This window comes from Bubalus kerabau, chromosome 16, assembly GCF_029407905.1.
Source record: "Bubalus kerabau isolate K-KA32 ecotype Philippines breed swamp buffalo chromosome 16, PCC_UOA_SB_1v2, whole genome shotgun sequence".
Lineage (NCBI taxonomy): Eukaryota > Metazoa > Chordata > Mammalia > Artiodactyla > Bovidae > Bubalus > Bubalus kerabau.
This window is the reverse complement of record NC_073639.1, coordinates 64399196-64420505: the sequence shown is the minus strand read 5'-3', so window position 1 is coordinate 64420505 and position 21310 is coordinate 64399196. Positions and strand designations below refer to the sequence as shown.

General features: G+C 48.6%; 1 protein-coding gene across 1 annotated transcript in view; it reads right to left on the bottom strand.

Annotated features, from left to right (window-relative positions):
* Window positions 1-21310, bottom strand: part of TBX5 (T-box transcription factor 5) — a 49937-nt gene that overhangs the window by 26820 nt on the left and 1807 nt on the right. The window contains exons 2-7 of the mRNA XM_055549997.1: window positions 20893-21077; window positions 19118-19212; window positions 16861-16980; window positions 15875-16022; window positions 11877-12029; window positions 3290-3381 (exon numbers count right to left, since the gene is read on the bottom strand). Of these exons, the coding sequence (XP_055405972.1) occupies window positions 3290-3381; window positions 11877-12029; window positions 15875-16022; window positions 16861-16980; window positions 19118-19212; window positions 20893-21039 (755 nt within the window). The 5' untranslated portion in view covers window positions 21040-21077. The remainder of the gene's footprint in view (window positions 1-3289; window positions 3382-11876; window positions 12030-15874; window positions 16023-16860; window positions 16981-19117; window positions 19213-20892; window positions 21078-21310) is intronic.

The following is a 21310-nucleotide window of genomic DNA, read 5'->3' as shown; positions in this document are numbered from 1 at the left end:
GCCGTCTCCGGAGAGCCATCTTCCCCACTTGTCACTACCAACTGTGACCTGGGAGTTGGGACCACAGCCCAGACTCAATTCTGAACAAGGGCAAAACTAGGAGTAATGAGGAGTTCTCCCCGACTCGGATCATATTTTGGAGCATGGACTAGGAACCAAGCACCCTTCAGGCACTCTCTCATATAGATCTTACAAGAACCCCTGAAAGGGGAAGCTATCTTTATTTATGCCCATTTTACAGATGAGGATACTGAGGCTCCCTGCAGTAACATCACTTGCCCGAGGTCACGGGCTGATACATGCAGAGCAAGGACTGAACCCAGGTTTGTCTGACTCCAAACCTTACTGGAGCCTCTCTGCTTTGCTCCTTCTCCCCGTCAGGGGACAGCTCCAGAGAACTGGGTGGATGACCCTGTCCACTCTCTCAGCCTGGAGAGTGGTCAGTCCAACTCTCTTTGTTTCCCAATGCAACTCCTCACGCAGCCACAAAGACACACGTGTCTGTGAGGCTGAGAGTTTCAATCCAACATGTCAATCCCTGACCCCTTACTGAGGACCAATTACCTTTCCTTCCTTCCAACTCCAGGTGCCTAGGTGGGAAGAAGCCCACAGCCAATGTGCAATAACCCTAAGGAGTAGTTAGGGCAGAGTCCTCTGCCTAAATAGCTCACCAGGCACATGGTTCAGAGCTATAGGAAGAGACTCCGGGATTGCTGACATGCGAGCTCTCAAACACCTGTCCGTCCCCCACTGTCTCTGCTTCCATGCCCATCATCTGTCCAACCAGCTTCCAAAGTGTGGCGCCCAGCCTGACACAGAAAACCAGTGAGGGCTCCTAGGAATAGACACAGCCGACCAGGCAGTCTGTGGCCAGAAGCAGCTCCCTGGAGGAAGGCACAGCTACAAGGAGAAATAGTTACAAGGAGGCTTTAGTGATGGGCAGGAGACGGAAGGGGAGGGGGGAAAGATGTAGCTTAGTTAACCAACCGTGGTGTTCACGGGGCCAAAAACAATAGATAGAAGACAGATTTGGAGCCACTCCTTCAGCCTGATTGAAAGGGAGAGGGGACACCGGGAGGAACAAAGCTAGGGGGCGTGGCCAGGCCGGATGGGAAGGGCGTGGTCAAACACACCAAGGCGTCTGGACCTGACACGGAGGGCAATAGGAGTGTTTGAGGCTGTGAAGAAATGTGTCTTATTTGTGCTGTATAAAGATGTCTCTGGGCTTCCCTGGGTAGCTCAGCTGGTAAAGAATCCGCCTGCAATGCAGGAGACCCCGGTTCCATTCCTGGGTTGGGAAGATCCCTTGGAGAAGGAAATGGCAACCCACTCCAGTGTTCTTGCCTGGAAAATTCCATGGACAGAGGAGCCTGGTGGGCTAGAGTCCATGGAGTCACAAAGAGTTGGACACGACTGAGCGACCAAGCACAGGGACAAGACGTCTTTGGCAGCTGCCTGGAACATGTCTGGGAGGGGAACAGAGCTGGTGTCAGGCCTAAAGAGGTTAGGAGGCTGTGGCAGGTGAGGCTGCTGGTGGAAAGGCAGCCTAGATGGAGAAAGGAGGTGAACTGTGAGACATGATAAGAAAGTAGCACCTCTGAGACCAGGTGACCAGGTAAAATTGAGGGGGCTACTTGTAAAACCTTAAACCCATAATCCCACCTGCCCAGGACCTGATGGAAAGGGGGGAAGAAGTAGGGGATGGAAAAAGCCCTTCAGTCCCCAGCTGCACAGCCTGGACCCCTACCTGCAGGATGACCAAGATGAGACCGTCCATCAGTGGCTAAGCTGCCATGATGACAAGATGACCATCAGGACAGGATGGGGTTTAGACACCATATAAACAACACGTGGCTCCCTGAGCCGACAGCTGAAAATAGTTTGGCCTCTTTCACCTTCAAGTGATGTTTGTTATCAACTTTTCCACCAACCACAGGCTAAATTCAACTCCAACTTCCAAGTGAAGACACGTAAAGCCAAAAATGTTTCTAAATAATAATTTAAGGACTTCGTTATTTTCACCACATAAAGCATCTTACAAGTCCACCATCATGAAGGAAATCAGTTATGAAAACAGGAATTCATATGAGTCTGGTATACCTGTTCCACCCGAAGATAATGACATATTTATTTTTTAAAAGCATGCAAAATTAGATCTGCTAAGCCCGCTATCTGAAAAAGATTTCTACAGCATGTGATTTCCAAACCCAACGTTTAAACCACAAAGCTGTGGGACCTTTCTCTCCTTCTTCATGGGTCTCTTGTCCTCCTTTGAATGAGTACATGTGTCCATCTGCCCAACTCTCCCTTTTTGGGTTTTCCAGAAAGGATAAGGATAAGCTTCCTAAATGACCTCATTTTATTTTGAAATGCTAAACCCACCAAAATGGGAAGAAAAAAACAACATTTCTTGGTCAAAAGGATCAAAATGTATTTCGAATTCTCTTGCCATATGGTAAGTTATTTTGGAACTCTACCAAGAGAATATTCGACAAAACTGGCAATGCTTGTACAATCGTTTCAAATCAGACCGAATTCCCACTATGTGCATTTGCCACAGCCCCTCCTATTCATCATATCAGCGACCAAGACCACAGGATATGTAAAAAGACCAAACAATTTTTATCACCAGCTTCTAATCCACCATCCCCGCCCCATGCCTGGGAGGCCACGTGGTGTCAAGTTTGTATATCACCCCACAGAAATCAAGCCATTAACTCCCCTTTCATTTACCAAGAGCTGTTGCCAAAAGAAAATCATTCATCGGCGGTGACTTATGGGAAGAAAGAGAGAGGGGACTTCACTAGAGAGGAAGACAGCAGAGAAAGAGGAGAAAATTGTAGCTTTTGCTCCGTGGGTTGATGCAAACGGTCAAGTTCCCTCATACACAGTCTTCCCCAAATCTACACGCTCCAGAGCGTCTGATAGAGGAGACCACATGAAGGGTTTGGTTTACGCCGTAAAAATACCGCCTGCAACGCAGAAGCTGCAGGAGACACAGGTTCAACCCCTGGGTCAGGAAGATCCCTTGGAGAAGGGCACGGCAACCCACGCCAGTATTCTTGCCTGGAGAATCCCATGGACAGAGATGCCTGGTGGCTGACAGTGAAGTGACTTAGCATGCACTTGTGCTCATGAAGGGTTTCAGAAAGTGGGATTCCAGAGGCTCTTTCTCATTTCTCTCTATGGCAACAGGGCCCCATTTCTCTGTGCCTGGTCTTCTGGGGCTGCTGGCTATTGAAGGGCAAGGGATGCAGAGAGCAGGGAGCCGAGGATCCCACTTTATTACCTTTGCATTCTCGACATTCTGTGTAGCTCCATGTCATCGCTGCCCCGGAATCCTTTGGCGAAGGGATTATTCTCAATCTTTAACTGGGTGATCTGTAGGAAGCACAGAGAGGGAGTTCCTTGTTCACTTGGTTGCTATAAAACCGCCTGGTGACCCGGCTAATGATAAATATCATGGAAACACAGTCTCTGGCAACCCAAAGAAGCAAATTAAGCCCGTCACATCAACGGGACCCACCACTGCATTCAAAAGGAGGCTCTGAAAAATGTCCTAGATCAGACTGTCTATAAAAGGGGGGACAAAAACCTGGTTTCAGTTTGCCCACTAATTGGAGTCATACTCTGCATCATTCCAGCTGGATTGGCATTTTTGTCTCAATCATAGCATTTTGTGTTTCAAACACAATGCAGTCCTCAACACTTGGTCCTCCACCCCCTTGGAAAATTATACCATGTTGACACGATGTCAGTTTCCTGCAGCATGGCAATCTCCATTGGGAAGGACTTGATTATTGCTCTCGAAATCCTACTATGCCTCATTTCACATTCATTTCATAGTTTTCACAGAGTTTGCTAGTTCCAGTGAAAAGGAGGGTGTCTAATTAAATAAAGACCAACATATAGAATTATAATATATACAAGAGCTACCTAACAGCTCCAAACCTCTTTAATTATATAAGGAAGAAAGAATCCTCTTCTGGGAAATTTTTGTTGCCATGTCTAAAACTCAGTGATAGAACGGGGTCTTTTGGTTCAAGGTCCATCACACATATTCTTGAAATCATCAACATATTCTGTTAGCATGAATGTATAGTAGCAGATCTAGGTAAAAGAGTACATCCCTATGAAGTTTGCCAGAAGTATGTCCCAAAAACTGTGTGTGAATTGAATTTTTATATATCAGATCGCTTTACAGACACCAAGGCAGTGTTCATCAGAGGTCATGCAAAAATCACTTCATCATCATTATTATACCTATATAGCCTTGGTCTACTAATCTGCTTAATATTTTTATTAAATCAAACCACTTTTTTTACTTCTTAGTATTTTGTTTGTTGTTGTTTAGTCACTAAGTCGTGTCCGACTCTTCTGCAACCCCAAGGACTGTAGCCCACCAGGCTCCCCTGCCCATGGGATTTTCTCAGACAAGAATACTAGAGTGGGTTGTCATTTCCTTCTCCAGGGATCAAACCCACATGTCTTGCATTGACAGATGGATTCTTTACCACTGAGCCACCAGGGAAGCCCAGTATTCTGTTTATTTTCAATTTAACTACTGAATTATAATTACTGATTAAAATTTAAGGTAGTCATAATTATGTTCTGTTTTTACTGTCTTTTATTTATTCTTTCATAGTTTTGGTCTTACTCAGATTGATTATTTGTATTATTTCATTCTTCTTCCTCTACTGGCTTCTTACTGATTCTCTTCTTTTAAAACTTTTTATTTTGTATTTGAGTATCGCCAATTAACAATGTTGTGGTCGTTTCAGGTGACCAGAGAAGGCACTCAGCCATAAAATACACATGTGCCCATTCTCCCCCAGGCTCCCCTCCCATCCAGGCTGCCATGTAACATTGAGCGGAGCTCCCTGTGCTCTACAGTAGGTCCCTGTTGTTATCCATTTAAATAGACCACTGTGTACGTGTCCAAAATCAACCACTTTTTATTTAAATCTATTTTATAAATATACTACATCACTTTTCTATATGTCAAAGTGGAAACACTTGCAAGTCAATACAAAGATAACAAGTGTATCAAATTCTCTCTACTGGTACCCCTAGAAAGTTCCAAACCGAAGGCCAGCCTTCCCTTTGTTGCAAAGGAAAATCCGACACTTTTACAGAAGTATTTAACATAAACCAGTACCGAAGTAAGTCTCCCTTTCTGTAGTAGATGAATAGAAAGATAGTTAGAACAAGAACAGATTTTTTTCCTATGGTTCCATCATCTTCAGATCCGCACAGAGCCATCTTTTCTACCCCCCAGTAACATCTTTACAGACTTCGAGAAACCAAGAAGTTGCTTTGAGAAACTAGGCATAATTAATGAATGTACAGATTTGTCCATTTGGGGGCAAGAACATTCTGTTTTCTGCTAGACATGGTCTTATAGCATTTCCTTCTAACCCCAGGACTCTGTCATGAATAAAAAATTACTATATATGAGTCTGTGTGCTCACAATAAAAATATATATAAACTTAACATTTTTTAATGTTATGTGATTCCAACGGTATGACATTTTGGAAAAGGCAAAACTAGGGAAATAGCAGAAAGAGTAGCAGTTGCCAGGGGTTAGGAGGAAGGGGAAAATGAACAAGAGACGCATAGAGGATTTTTAGGGCAATGAAATGATTTCCGTGGGATACATCACGGTGAAGACGTGTCATTACACATTTGTCTAAACCCACAGAATCTAGAGAATTACAGAATCTAGAGAATTCCCTGGTGGTCCAGGGGTTAGGACTTGGAGCTTCCACTGCAGGAGACACAGGTGTGATCCCTGGTCAGGGAAGTAAGGTCCCATGAGTTGCATGGCACAACCGAAAAATAAAACAAAAAAAACCCACAATCTACAACACCAAGAGTGAACTCAAAGGCAAACTACAGAACCTGGGTGATGATGCGTCGATGCAGGTTCATCAGTGGTATCATGTGTCCCACTCTGAGGGTGGGGGTGAGGGGATGCTGTTAGTAGGGGAGGTTGGACATGGTGGGGGGAAGCGGACAGAGGTTATACAAGGCTCTGCTTCCCACTCAGCTTTACTATGAACCTGAAACTGTTTCAAAAAAATAAAATCAACTTTAAAACTTTTAAACTACGTGTGGGGATGTCCATGTATACACATTCCCTTCTCCTTCTTTTTTTTTTTTTTAACATGGTAACCCATTTCTGCAACTTTCTGACTTCGAATCAACTCTTCAGAGTATATAGAAACATCTGTAAAACCTCTGTGGAAAACAGAAGAGACTGGCACAACACTGTAAATCAACTTTATCTCAATAAAAAAAAATTTTTTTAAATACAAAGTCTCTTTGGATAACAATCTTGAACATGTGCACTCCTCAACTCAGCCCCATCACCTAGCGGGGGTTTCTTTCTCACACCAGTTTTATGACAGCAAAATGCAACCATAAAACCATAAAGCATTTTTAATGGTGAGGGGTGGGAGGGAGAGATTCTCAAAATGTTGAGTAAAAATTAGATCATTTTTAAAAAGGGTGGAGGGAACCCTTATCCCGATTTTTATGCCCCTCACCCACCCATCGGAGACAGAAGTCAGCTCCTGAAAATACTGAGAACAATAAGACAATAGGGGTGGGGCAACTGGGCTGAATTAATGCCTATTCCATGACATCGCTATTCCACACAAAAAATTACCCAGAGCAAAAAAAGAAAAGGGTGGGTTTTGGTATTTTATCAGCAAAAATCTTTTGCTCAAAAAAACTTCTGCTCGAAGTAAGCTTAGGTGCAGGTGAAAATGCCTATCTTATTTCATACTAGTCCTCTCATTTACCATAACCCTGTCTATGAAATCCCTTGCACCTCAAACAGAATTCAAACAGAAAAAGAATTCTTGTTCTTATACCATACCTCCCAAAAATATGCTGTCAGAGATGCGCACAATTGGTGAGACATACACGGAGATGTGTGGATCTTACCTATCTACCTTGCTCTGTAGATTTGAGGATAGATGGCTATGGTTGCAAGAATTACCCCTGAGAAATCTTAACATGTAAGCTTAGGGGCTGGTGAAAATGTCTATCTTGTTTCATACTAGTCCCCTCATTTACCATAACTCTGTCTATGAAATTCCCTTCCTAACGTGGAGCTAGTCACTCACAGGCACACAAACCCATACACCTGGATGTCTGAGTTCTACCCAAAGGCTCCACTGAAACTGATTTCCATGCGTCATACAAATGTACTCCCTCCAAAATCAGCATAAAACCGGATATCCGGGGGAGGGGCCTGATCGGGAGAAAAACAAATATAAATGCCAGGTCCAACCACTGAGACAGAGGTTGTAAAAATTAATGAGAATAATTGTTGTGAATTCTCGCTTTTGGGGAAAAAAAAAAAAATCCTCGAGAGGGCCAAAAATCTTAATTATGTCTCTCTATTAGGGGTTCATTTCCTGGTCCCGACCAGAGAGCTCATACCTCATAAATACAGGCTCCATACACAATGATTTAAACAGGAGGAAAATGCCTTTTAATGGCAAAGTAAGTTAATATTGAAGGGAGAGACATGCTTGCATACAAAGCCATTGTTGCCTAAGCGGGGAAATGAAATGCCCATGTGACCTTTTTTTTAACACCTAAATATTTCTAGGGATTGCCCTGGGAGCGCTGCCAACTGCAGCGTAAACCTTACAAAAACCTGTTTCACAGAGTGAGCGTCGCTGGGGAAGACTCGAGTGTTTAAATATCTTTTTCAAGCTGTCAACCATCTGGGGAAATAACCCCCAAATCCAGCTTGGGATCACAGCTGGGCTCAGGAAATACGCCGTGTCATTAGGAACCCCATGGTATACAGGCGTGTGATGGCAGTGTAAGAAATGAAGCCTGCCACAGACCTGCCTCCACCTGGTACCTGCATGCAAAGACCAGTCTGGAGGCACTAAGCCCTTTGGGACAAAACTTGGTGGCTCGCATTTTTCCAACCGACTCGATGGACATGCATTTGAGCAAACTCCAGGGGCTAGTGAAGGACGGAGGAGCCTGGCGTGCTGCGGTCCATGGGGTCGCAAAGAGTCGGACAGGACTTTGCCATTGAACAACCACATTTTTCCAAACTGTCCTGGCAATTCAATCACATAGCCTGCTTTTCTTTCCAAAGCATAATGCCAGGCAAACTGTCCTTGGACTGACAGAACAATCAGGAAATGAGCCAATTAGACCACAAAGTAGTTGTAGTTATGTTTCAACCACAGTAATAAGAGCTTATTTAAAAATCTCAGCTTTTCAGATTCTAAAATAGGATAGGCAAAGAGTTTTCCAGAACCTGTGTTTTGGATGGAGTTGCCCTGTTACTGTTAACTGATCAGTTATGAAGTCGATCATGACTCATCACTACCAACCTGTGCTGACTCTGTACCCGGGCTCTGCGTGATTACACGTTCCATGGATTAGCTTATTTTAATCCCTACCATGATAATAACCAAAAAAAAAAAAAAAAAAAAACTCTTCATATTCCCATTTTACAGATGGGGAAAACTGAGTTAAATAATTTGCCCAAGTCAGATAGATTTGAACCCAAGCATCTACCGCCAGATTGTGGCACTAACACACGAGGATGAGGAACAGCCCAGGTGGCTTTTACCCACAAAGCCAAGAGTCTCAACACCCTATCCAGGTGGGGCAATAAAGTGACAAAACAGAGCCCACAAATCACAGTCAACCCAACTGCCCCGCTTATTTCAGTCACACATCATATATCCACGTGGGGAATGTCTGCAGGGGCCTGAATGCAACTGGAAAAATACACTGCTTTAGACTTCCTCCTGACAAAGAAAATAGGTGTTATCGGTACTTGATAACTAAAAAGTGGAGAAAACCTCATGCGGGAGAGAGTGCTTGAAAGTCATCTCCTTGAGTGCTTGAAATCCTTCTTATGGATGCCAGGATGGCTCAAAAAAAAAAAAAATCCCCTGTATGTACAGCTCAGCCTGGCTTCTTGGCTCAACCAATGAAGAAAATCAGTAATTCCTGTGTGATCCTCAAATACACCTATATTCATCACTCAGCTGATCACGGTCCTTATTTCATGACATTAAGTCAAAGTGTGATGCTGTACACCTGAAACTCATACAGTATGTGTGTCAATTATATCCCAATAAAACTGGAAGAAAAAGCCAGCAAAAAAAAAAAACAAAAAACCACATATATTCAAATGCATCTTTGGGAACTCACGTTTTGGGACCCATGAGCATTTAGATACACAATCTCCTAGATTGTGTTCAAAACTTACACGTACACACCCCATTGGACAGGCACTCCACACACATAGATGAGCAAATATATGCATTGAAGAAGACCTTTAAATAAAATAAAATCTAAAGGGTGTTGAGTGTGTTCACAAGTAAGTACAGTGACAGTTTCATGGACATACACATATGCCCAACAGCTAATTGAATACTTCAAATAGTGTGGTTTATCATATGACAGTTACGCCTCAACAAAGCTATAAACACAGAAAGACTGTGTGGTCCCCCAAATCTACCCATTCCTGAGGAATCCCTAAGATCTTTGCTATTAATATATAAAGCTTGGGGATTTCTCCCAAAGGACCTGAACACTCATGTGTTTCTTTACCAGGCCGCTTTCATAAGTCTATCACTTCCTGTCCCCTCTCTCTGGATGAACCTGGGTTTTCCTGGCAAGAAAAAAAAAGATTCGACATATTTTTGGACCCTGTGTCAAGACAAGGAAGCTCTAAGCACACACACACACACACACACACACACACACACACACATACACACACACACACACACACACACACACATATGGGGAACTGAGCGTTCTGGTTGCTATTTTTTTCATTTTTTTCCCCTGTAGCCATCACCACAAAGTTAAACATAGGTTTACAGCAGCCATAGAGGAAACAGGTTTCTAGCAGCCAGACTCAAATTAGCCTGTAACAGCATAGCAACTTTCAGGGCACTTGACCCTACCGTTTTTTTTCTCTTATTGGTTAAAGTGGGTAGAAATTTTTTAAAAATAATAACATAAAAAGTCCTTCTTTTCCTTTAAAAAGTAATCACATTTAGGGGATAGGAGGGAGTGCGTTTTCTGCTGAAAGGAAGCTTGCCCAAGGCCTGGGATCCCAAACAGGCCATGTGGCCTGCAAGGGACCATCCATCACAGCTTGGCTTGGTCACTGACAATCTGAATTTGGAGATTACCCACAGCATTTCGTAACTGCCCTGGCTTCCTTAGGGGTGGGGATTAGCCGACACACAGCCTGCATGAAATGACCTTCAAGGGGTGACTGGAGGCTTTAGGGTGCTAAGCCCATCTCTCACTCTAACCTGGCCTCTCCAGCCTGGCTCCACAGCCTCTGCAGCCTCCCCCCACCCCACTTTTCTCTTGCAGATGGGGGAGAGGTGGGCACTATAGAGGGGGAGGGCACCCTAGCTCCCTGTCCACCTCCGTAAGTCATCCACATGACCCGCCCTCACTGATCTCATGTGGACCCCCTCACCACTTTCCCCTCCCACAGCCCCTAACCCCAAATCACTTCACAATATTCCTAAGAGTCTACCACCCCAGAGGGGGGCAGCGATGCCTCCCCAGCCCCTATATTTTGCCTTTCCCGCTTCCAGATCTTTCCATATCGAGGTTTAGGAATCATTCAGTCCTGCCCTCCCCACACCAATAATATCCAGGCCAATAAGATGAATCCATGGGCCCTGGTGGCTCAGACGGTAAAGCGTCTGCCTACAATGTGGGAGACCCGGGTTCCATCCCTGGGTCAGGAAGATCCCCTGGAGAAGGAAATGGCAACCCACTCCAGTATTCTTGCCTGGAAAATCCCATGGACTGAGGAGCTTGGTTGGCTACTGTCCATGGGGTCGCAAAGAGTCAGACACGACTGCGCGACTTCACTATCACTATCACTATGGGCACTTGGGTTTCTAAAGAACAGACATGAACCACGACAAGTCAAGATGAGCCCTTTCTCCCAAGCAAGATCTCTACCCCCTGACCTGCAGTTAGGGAGGCATCTTATTCTAGCATCCCTGTCAAGCTTTGAAGGACCAAACTGGGGCCTGAATTTCAAACAGCGTGGGGGTCTGACAGTGACACAACCCATCTGCGACATCCCACCTCCACACAACACTGCAGCCACCAGAAACAATGAGCTGGCCTTGTGCACATCTCCCCACACCAGGCTGTGTCCTGGCAGGACCTTATTTAAGTCCCCAGAGCTTCGATTCAGGCAGCTGGTGACACAAGTTTCTCAGTTTTTGCTTTTCTTTTAGCAATGCCAGTCTTGCTTGAGTATGTACTTTGGGGTCAGTCATTACTGAAACAAGTAAGAAAGCATCTGGGAAGATCCAAGCTCAAGGTTTCCAGCAACTCAGCCACCTCCCCTGATGGGAGCTGAAATGCATCCAAAAGGCAAGAGTAGAGGAGGAAAGGACACCGACACACCACCCCCACACACACAGAAAAGGTGGCCCCAGGCAGGGTGGCACCAGGTTCCCCACCCAAGGGCACCAAGCCCATCAATGAGGGGACCTTTCTTTTCACTGATCTTTCCACCACTGCAGGCGGATGACTTCTTGTTGCATTTGAGGATAAGTGTTGATACCAGGTGGTCAGCTATGGTTTGACAATTTCAATCTAGTGTGTGGGAGTATGGCTTTCAAGCCAAGCCTGTGAATACAGTACACACAGCTGCGATCCTTAGGCTGCAGCTCTGTTCCTGCCTCAGCCCCCTGGACAGAAGTTGATGCCCACTGTAGGGTGGAATAAAGGTGCCCATAAGGCTTAAGGTTTTAGCAGAAGCCCCCTGCAGATTCATGCAAACAAGCAGGTGACCCCAGGCCTGCTGGTTCCTGGGTCCTGGGCTTACCTTGTGGTTTTGGTAGGAAGTCACCGCAATAAACGCCGTCTCAGGAAAGACGTGGGTACAGAATGCGGTGTTTTTTGAGCCAAATCCATTATTTTCATCTGCTTTCACGATGTGTAATCTTGGCTGGTATTTGTGCATGGAATTTAGAATAATCTAAAAATAATAAAGAAAATGAGATGGTAAGAAACATCAAACCCCCTTTGTTTCCATAAAACCCCACTCTCCACCCCAAAGTTACGTTCCTTATATAGACTCTCAAAAAAAGGTCTGATTTTTTTTCACTCCTGTTTTTGAAAAGAAGCCAGTGACTTCATTAAAAAGAAACATTTCAAAAATGACAATTTCCATCTGAAAAAGCCACAGTAATATTCCAGGAATCTACCAAAAGCACACGGGGTAGTAAATCAGAATTCTTAATAAAGTTTGCTTAATAAATTAACTCTCTACATAGGGCACTTCCCGCCCCCTCCATGTGAGTGAAGCAAGTTTGGGGAATTGGTGCCCCCAAGGAAGTCTGGGCAGTAATTTTTGAATGAAAGGAGTGCAGAAACAAATAAACATACATACAAATAACCACCCCTTCTCTCCCCCCGCCCCTCAAAAAAAGTTCAAAGAGATGCAGAAGAGACCAAGCATTTGCAGAACTGAAGGAAAAATCACGGGCTTGGTCCTTTGTTTGGATAATGTGCAAAGGGGAGTCAATGAAGAAGAGAGGAAAGTGGTGGGGGAGGGTGTGAGATGGGGGGAGAAAGAGCCCCGCCTAACACCAAACAGGGGCCTGGGTGGCCTCAAGAGTCCCTTCCTCCAATTTTACATTTCAGGATCCACCACTGGAATTATCTCCAGATTTGGCCCTAAACAGAACTGGGGCATCCTACTTCATGGGCAATATTTTTCTCCTTCTTTTCTACCTTCTCCATGTTTGGGGAGGGGGTCTCAGGGGCCAGTGGGGTCTCCCTGTTGCCGCTGTACTATGATTACAACCTCCACAGTAAAGACCAAGACGAGTCTGCAGGCACCACTCTCTCTCTCTGGAGCAGGACCAACCAGAGAAGACGAGCATCCTCACTAATAAAACCGAATGTGTTGTCTGGTTGACGCCTTGCAGTTGGCAGCCGCCGGGAGGCTGGTAACGCTAATGTTTGTCAAAACGTTCTAGAGCTATACCCACCGAATGTGCTAACTGCCGCGTTTCCTGAGCTGAAAAATCTGGCCTGGTTTTTCCCCAGGATCGCGACACTGAGCGGCAGAGGGAGTCTCAGTGTCTTTGATTATTTGCATGGATGACCCTGGGGCAGGGTCCTTGGGCCAACCCTTGAGATCGGCCTGGAGGAGGGGGAGGGGAGCACGGCCCGACCCGGCCGGGGGAGGGGCACGAAAAGCTCGGGACCCCGCGGCTCCCCGACCCCCGGGCCGCGCGGCTCTAATCTCCGGCCGCCGCGGCCCGGCCGCCTCCCCGGCCGATAGCGACGCCGGCCCGGGCGGCGTGGCGACAGAGAGACGCAGCGGGGCCCCGCGGGCCGCCGCAGCCCCCGGCCGGCGCGGCCATCGTCCCGGCTTAGCCAAATTGCTTTGACGGCCGGGGACAGTGTGGAGACATCAGCGCGAGGGCGATCTAATGGCCCTTAATTTCATTAGGGCGGCTTTGGATTCCGAGTCCGGAGTTTAGGGTGGGAATGCGTGGCAGCTGAGGAGTCCCGAGCCGCTCCTCCGCGGGCTCGGAAAGACCTGCAACTCGCATGGGCGCCCGGGGTTCGGGCGCGGGGCTGTGCGCGCGCCTTCCCTAGGGGTCTACCCCAGCGCGACCCCAAAGGCACACCCAAGTCCCCAGAGGGAAAGCTAAGGAGCCCAGACCAAGGATTCACGGAGGCCCCCCACCAAGGGCTCCTAGCCTCCAGAAGAATGCGGTCCCGGGAAGATGCAGGCAGGTCCTTTACAAAATGGTCCTCTCTCTCTCTGTTGCTTAACCTAAAGCCTCGCTTCAGCATGCTTTCCCAAACCTAACAGCCCACGCGCCAACCCCCACGCAAGCTGGAGAGTACACCTGGCTTGGATGCACCACTAGCTGGACCCTGCCGGCAAAATACCCCGTTTAAACGCAAAGGAGGCCCCAGTATTTTGCCCAGAAAATACCCACTCTGCCCCTTTGCGATCTCTTCCTACGGTGTAGAAAGGGAATGAACCTTCTTCCTTCTCTCTGCTCTGCCGGAGTGGCCAGTCCGGTCTCACACCAACCACATGTAGAGCGGAACTGAAGACATCAGTGAAGAACCTGTGGTCCCCTTCCACCACTGGACCCTGTGGGCTCAGGGCATTAGCCCTAAGGCCTTAGGAACCTGATTTTTCATTTGAACCTTCACAAACCCTCCTCCCTCCTAACCAAATGCATCTGCACCCAGGGCCCTCATGTCCCCAAACTGGGGATCATGTGTTTGTTGATCTTCTCTCTAAACAGACAGTGGCAGGACCTGGATCGCTTCTGGAATTAGACCTAGCCTCACATCCTCCTTTGCAAATACAAGCTGTGTGACCTCAGGCAGGTCATCTCCCCTCCCGCGAGCTCCCAGTTATAAATGCTGTATTTCCATCCTCTTCTCTAAGCTGCTCTGAGGGTCAAATGCCCTGAGATGGTCCACCCCACTCATTTGGTGGAATCAGCAAACTAAAGTTTCTGAACTCTGAGTTCAAAGATTGTGTTCTGTCCTGGTAATCATGTCCAGTGAAGAGATTTAGGGACGTTTCCCCCAAAATCCATGTTCTGTTGGTTTTTCTTTGGGGAAGAGAGAATGATATCCTATAGAGAATCTGCTAGGAGCTACATATTCTCTTGGAAGGCAGGAGACTACACCCACAATATCTTGCAGTTTCAGGGGGTTCCCCCGGCCCCTGTCTCTTAGGGTCAATCCAGATTCCAGGTGTAAGAGCCTGATCTGGGCTTGCCCACTCTGGGCATGGTGGGAGGAGAGGGAAAAGCTGGAAACTGGAACAAACAGATAAACCCAAGAGTGTCAAGCTCAAAGGGGTTTGGGTACCAGAGTTCGCCTCTGGGGGGTTGGTCTCCCCATCTGTAAAAGAGGAAGCAGAGGGCCTAGGGTCTCCCTTTCATCTAGAACATTCCGATGATAAGAGGATTTGGAAGGAGGTAGGTAAGGCATTGGCTTCCCTGGTGGCTCAGTGGTAAAGAATCCACCAGCCAATTCAGGAGATGTTGGTTCCATCCCTGGGCTGGGAATATCCCCTGGAGAAGGAAATGGCAATCCACTCCAGTATTCTTGCCTGGGAAATCCCATGGCTAGAGGAGCCTGGCGGGCTACAGTCTGTGGGTTCGCAAAGGGCTGAACACAACATAGCGTCTGAACAACAACAACAAAAGGTAAGGTATAAGGCTCCCACTGTGATCCAGCCTTTGTGATCTGTGCTGAGTACCCACCGAGCTAGAGGGCCCATGTTTTCTGCAGAACTGCAACCAGTCCCTAATCACAGATGGGGCTGAACGAACAGGAATTCCAGGCCCGGAGTGAACAGCTTTAGTCACCCCACAACCCCCGTCCCTCAGCAAAAGCAGGTTGGCTGGATGCTGGCATCAGAGATGCAGGGTGAGCCCCAGGCCAGGAGAACCGAGGGACTCAATCACCAGCCAGCCGGGAAAGACACACTCCAGAGTGTGGATTAATGGATAACAGGAAGGATTGCCAGGGGCAGATGTCTGAGCAGGAGAGAGGGGGAGAAAGCCAGGAAGAATTAGAAGGTGTGAGAAATAAGAGAAAAGGAAAAAGGGATGAAAAAGAGGCAAGGAAAGGGAAAAGAAAGAAGGCCAGGTCAAAAAGGTAGAGGGAGAAAAAGGCCAAGGCGTTGAAATGGAGCAAAGAAAAAAGCATGGGTGGGCACAAGGAGCCAGGAAGAGAGAGAAAGTTCTGGAAAAGAGGGAGAGGAGGGGGAAGGTGAGAAAGAGAGGTGTGGACCTGCTGATAAAAGAAAGGACCGCGGGAGGTACTCACATGCCCAAATGGGTCCAGGTGGTTGTTGGTGAGCTTGAGTTTCTGGAAGGAGACGAGCTGCCGCATCCAATGCGCCCCCGTGGCCGGCGAGTCCGGGTGCACGTAGAGGCGGCCCGGCATGGCGGGTTCCGCTTTGCCCGTCACAGACCTAGACCAAGGAGAGGCGCCACCGGCCTAGACTTAGCGCACCGCGGTGCCGGCTGCTTCGCGAGCCGGGCAACGGCTGCTGAATACGAGACAGATCTGGAAACGGCCTGACCCTCAGGTCTTGCTCGGGCACCTACAATGCCAGATGCCCAGAAAGCCTACAGCCGGTGTCCAAGTGAGCGTTCCCCCTGCCCCACACTCGACCAACTGACTGGCTCCTTCGCCTTCCACCTAATTCCTTCCCCAGCACCAAGGGCTCCATCTCGCAGCATCTCAGAACAACTGGCGCATTCTGGAAAGCTTGGATGTGCACAAAAGTCTCGGGGAAAAAAAAATCCTTGCGGGCTTTCCAAAGGGGCTTCGTCTTCAAGCCTCTGCACTCTTGGCAGCTGGGAGAGCAAAGTACCAAAGAATGAACCTCTCCTCTCCTGCCTGTTTAACTCAAATACCCCGGATGGATTTTGCAATTTCATAAAACAGGCATGTTCAAAGCAGGTTAACTCATAAAAAAAATAATAACTGTTAATGGTTTATGCCCCCTAGAAATAGCTCCAACGCTTGGGAACAATACCCCGTGTAAAGATCCACAAACCCTCCAGTCCAGCAACAGACAGCGGCACTTTACTTCCTCTGAGCCTCAGTTTTCCCATCTATAAAATGGGAGCTACTGGCTGCTCTTTCTTTTTCTCAGGGTGAGGTCAGGAGGATGCAGAGCCGTGGGCAGCAAAAACCTCTAGCACACAGTAGGAGCTCAAAACAATGTTTATTGGTTCGGGGAGAGGGAAGTTGGGTTTGCAGGGTCCACCCCGCCCTTCCCACCCTGCTACTGTGTTGCCTACCATTTATTATCTGCGAACTTGTATCTGTGGTCGTCCGCGGGAACGATGTCCATGAGAAGAATGTACTTTGTTTTGGGATTCAGGCCGGTCACCTTCACTTTGTAACTGGGAAACATCCGCCTAGAAGGGGCAGAGGCGGAGAGACAGAGAGAGGAAATTAATCCAAATATTCTGAAGATCGCATCCACAAATTTTTATGAAAAGAATCAACGTATCTTTTAAGAAACGGAGGAGATACGGTGGCCCCTGCTCCGCACTTGCCAAGATCCAGCCCAGGTTTCCCTCCAAGTTATGGGGAGGAGAAAGGTCCAGAGCCGAGCAAGCAAGCTGGGGCTACACCTATCTACCAGAAGAAACAGAAACCAGGAGGAGAGAGCTTCTAGAGACTGGTTTCAAACAGGGCCAGAAAGGGACCCCGCATTTCGAGTCTTGCTAAATGCTCCTTTCAAAGCCAGACACCTACTTTCTTATTCGGGGGCAGGGAAATGCGTATTAGGTTTAAGGGCGGAAAAAAGTGGCCTGCTTCGCCCAGCCAGGTGCTTTGGCCCTTCTGCGCAGAGCTGCACATCACGTGAGCACCCAGGTGGGTGCGCCCTGGGACTGCCCGCGCGTGGGTGCCCACACAAGGTGCGTCCTGGCCCCAGTCCTCTGCCCCCAGGGTATGGCTCAGCGCGTGACCTCTGACACGAATCTCGACCAGGAATTCATTCATAAATGCTTCACCGCTTCTCCAAGGCGCTGGCACTCTAACATGGAGAGTCTAAACGTTTTGCCCCTCCGCGAAGAAATTTGGTTTTGGAAGAAGCTGATCCCTGCGCGAAATCGGGTGCTTGGAAGGAGGTTCCGCAGCCCCGAATGCGCCGTGGCCGCTCCCTCTCCGCGTCCAGGAGCACTCCCAGGTCTCCATCCCGCCTCCGATGGAGGCCGCCCCGAAAGCCTTACCAAGGCCGATCGGGATTCAAGAACCAGTGGCTGGAACCTGGCTCGCCAAGGGATGGCGGGAATTGGTGAGGGAGCCCTCTCCCTCGGGCCTTAGAGCCTCGCCTCGCAGTGTTTATCTGCCCGAGGGAGCGCGCCTGGAGGCGGAGGCGCAGAAGGCTTCGCAGGCCTTTTATAGTTAAATCCCGTCAGCTCAGGCTGGGGAGGGGGAAAGGAGGCCCCGGCCGCTCTTCCCTTCCTCGGCGGCGGAATGGGAAGAGGACTTGAGTTCTTTGGTATAAACAGAACGCGCCTCCTAGTTCACTGGGGCCGAGCAGGGGAGCAGACATTGTTTAATTTCAAATAATAATAAATGTCACTGTTGTCAGTTTATTGCGGGGGGCTTGGGCTGGAGAAGCGGTGGGCGTCTGGAGAGGCGGCTCCATCCGCCCCCTTCACACACTCGGTGGCTCGGGCCTACCGGCTCCTCGGCTTCACACGCCTGCTCCGCGCAGGCCGGGGGCTTTCTGCCTCTTAAGGACGAGGAGGGCCAGTCCAGCATTGCTAGGGCCGCGGCGGGGTGCTCCCCGCGCCGGGACGCATGCCCGCGCGCACCCAGACGCTGGGACACCGAGCAGCACGACCCTCCTACCCCCTCCCCCAGAAGTCTCGCATTTCTAGCTAAAACTCTGCGAGCTTTTAAGAGGAACTCTGGGGGTGAATGTCTTGACGAAACTGCCGTGTTTATCGGTGTCTGTATATAGAGCCCGGCCGAGCCCCGGTTCAGTTTCAAAGGCTTCGCCTCTTTTCTATAAACAATGAAAGAGGTAGCGAACACACTCAACGATTCCGAGGTTTGGCGATCGGGTGCGACCCTGGAACCGCTCCAAGGTCAGGGAGAATGGGAAGGAGGGTCTGGGCGAGGAATCAAGTCTGAGATCCCATGAAACCCAAAGCCCCCCTCTCATCTTTGTGTGTCTCGGCACCTTTCTGTTTTCCCGTGGGCTCTCCCATCTCATCTCTTCTTTCTCTCATTACTGATCCATCCAGAGAGCATGGCCTCCCAAGCTCTGAGTCTTCTTATATAGGAGGTGGAAGAAATGCCCAGTTTCAAGAATCAAATCTTTTAGGTACTTTATTTCCCTTACACTGATGGCGATCTTGGGGGGAATTCGCCATGCCTCTTTAACCACAATAGAGTCAAACAAAATATATTCATATTCCATCTCTGTGTCTCTCCTCTCTTTGTTTCTATTCCCTCCTTTTTCTGATTTCCCACATCTTTCTTCATCTCTACCACAAGCTCCCTGCACCTCCACCACAGAGGAGACCATCTCACCTGCCAGCCTTGGTTATGATCATTTCTGTGCCCACTTCGTGGAATTTCAGCCACAGTTCTCTTTCATGAAGAAACACCTTGATCCCTTCCATGCCCTATAGGAGGAGAGAAAAGTCACACAGAGAAGACCTGGAGACAATGAGCCTTCCCTCCCCACACACCCTGAAAACACAGAGTTTTCTCCTCCTTCCCCTTCAAGCCAGTGGGCTCATAGGCTGAACCACTGCCCCCAGCCCCCAGCCCCCAGCACTGTCTGGGCTCTGGAGCAGCCCCTGCCCAGGAATTTGTGTGTGTGTGCTCTGTCCAGGAAGGTCTTAACCCCATGGTGCAGATCCATCTCATTCTAATGCCACCAACATAAGGCTAGAGAAAAAAAAACCCCAACCATTAGGGCATTCCAGAATGTGCATGGGGAGGATGGGGCTGAGGGGAAAAAAAAAAGAACCAATTACATTTTAGCCAAGAGGCAGCTAAAAGAAAAAGGAAAAGGGAAAAAAAGCCTCAATCTCGAAAAACTCACTCAGGATATTCCAATGTAGGCACCCAGATGTCCACACAAAAACACACAGATGTGCGAATACTGTATATGTGTGTGTTTAATCTCCCTATGGTGGTGCATATATAGACATAGGTGAAATTTAATTTTTTTAAATGTTTATATAATAGGTTGCCACAGTCCCAAACAAAACTTAATTATCAAATCTCAAATATCTCTATGAATATGCCTCCTAGGTCCTCCTCCCATCCAGCTTCATTCACTTCAAGCTGTTTTGATTCTGGGCACAGTGATTTAACATCCCTGATATCAACTACAAGTTTTACAAAACTGATGCATATATATACATATATATATGTCTTCATTTTGCAATAACTTGGAAACATCTAATAGGTAGATTTGTTTTTTCCTGGAAGAAAACCTCTTAAGTTTCTGAAAATGCGTGCTCTCTGCCACGCTACAAATATAGGGGCATATTCCTGAGATAGGAAGGGCAGAGGAGAGAGGCGATGGAAAAGCCAGGAACGCCATCGAAATCCCAAAGAAGGGTTTCAGCTACGTGCAAGTATCTCTCCAGGTCAAGACAACCACTTCCAGCCCTCTGACAACCTATTTAAAAATCATCAAGGTCTACAGAGGACGCCTTGAGCGCCTAGGGCGCCCGGGTGAAGGGCGCAGAGCGAGAGGCGAGACTTCACGCTCGGCTGGGGCCCAGCTTTCAGCCAGGCGAGCCCGCGGCTCCCCGCGCCCTCCCCACCCAGCCCTGCGCGCTCCCCGCCGCCGGCCCGGGCAGCGCCAGTTCTCCAGGCCCCGGACGCCAGACATACGATGCGGCGCGCGGGGCTGGGGCGGCGACGCGGAGGAGGCGGGCGGAGGCGAAGGCTAAGGCAGATCTGAAGAGGGGTCAAGCCATCGCTCATGCCGGCCTGAAGCGGCCGCTGACCCGGCCCTTAATGAGGCGTTCAGACCGAGTTTACACCTCGTGCAGCAGGAAAGGAAGGATCTGGACCCTTGTTCGCTGGCTCCAAAGAGCCGGATCTTTATGACTCCCCCTAACCACTTCCACGGATTCAAAAATCCCATGGCCATAAAAATAGTCGTCACAATACAGCGGATAGAAATACACTGGCATTTGGGGAGGCATGGCAGAGAAGGGTGGAATTGAATGGGGAGAAGAAGAAAAAGGGTAATTATGGGCATTGCCCCCGCTTCCAGCTCCGCCTCAACCCCTGAAAAGAGGGGCTTTGGCTTCTGCAAAGGGCCCCGAGGCCCTTCTTACCTGCTGGGTGAAAGCCGCCTGCGGGGACGACGGGGACTTGCTGGGGGCCCCTAGCGCGCTCTCCGGTTTGGAGTCACAGGGTAGATCCTTGGCGTCTGGTTCCAGGGGTGTGTGAGCCAGGCCAAAGCCCTCGTCTGCGTCGGCCATGGTGATCCCTGGGCCCTGCGACCGCTCGGGGTCCTGCTCTGAGGACGGGAAGGCCAGCGACAGACAGATGAGAGGGGGGCGCAGAGAGAGAAAAAGAGAAGGTTGGAAGCACAGTTCTGGTGACAGGAGGGGGCAGTTACTAGGCTGCCACTCGCGGTTTCCAGCTCCCAGCACCTCCTTCCCCCGCTGAAGGAGGCTGCAGAAGGTCCCGTTATTCTTAGCATTACTATTACTTTATGACCACGCACATCCTCTTGCGAAAGCCCCGCGT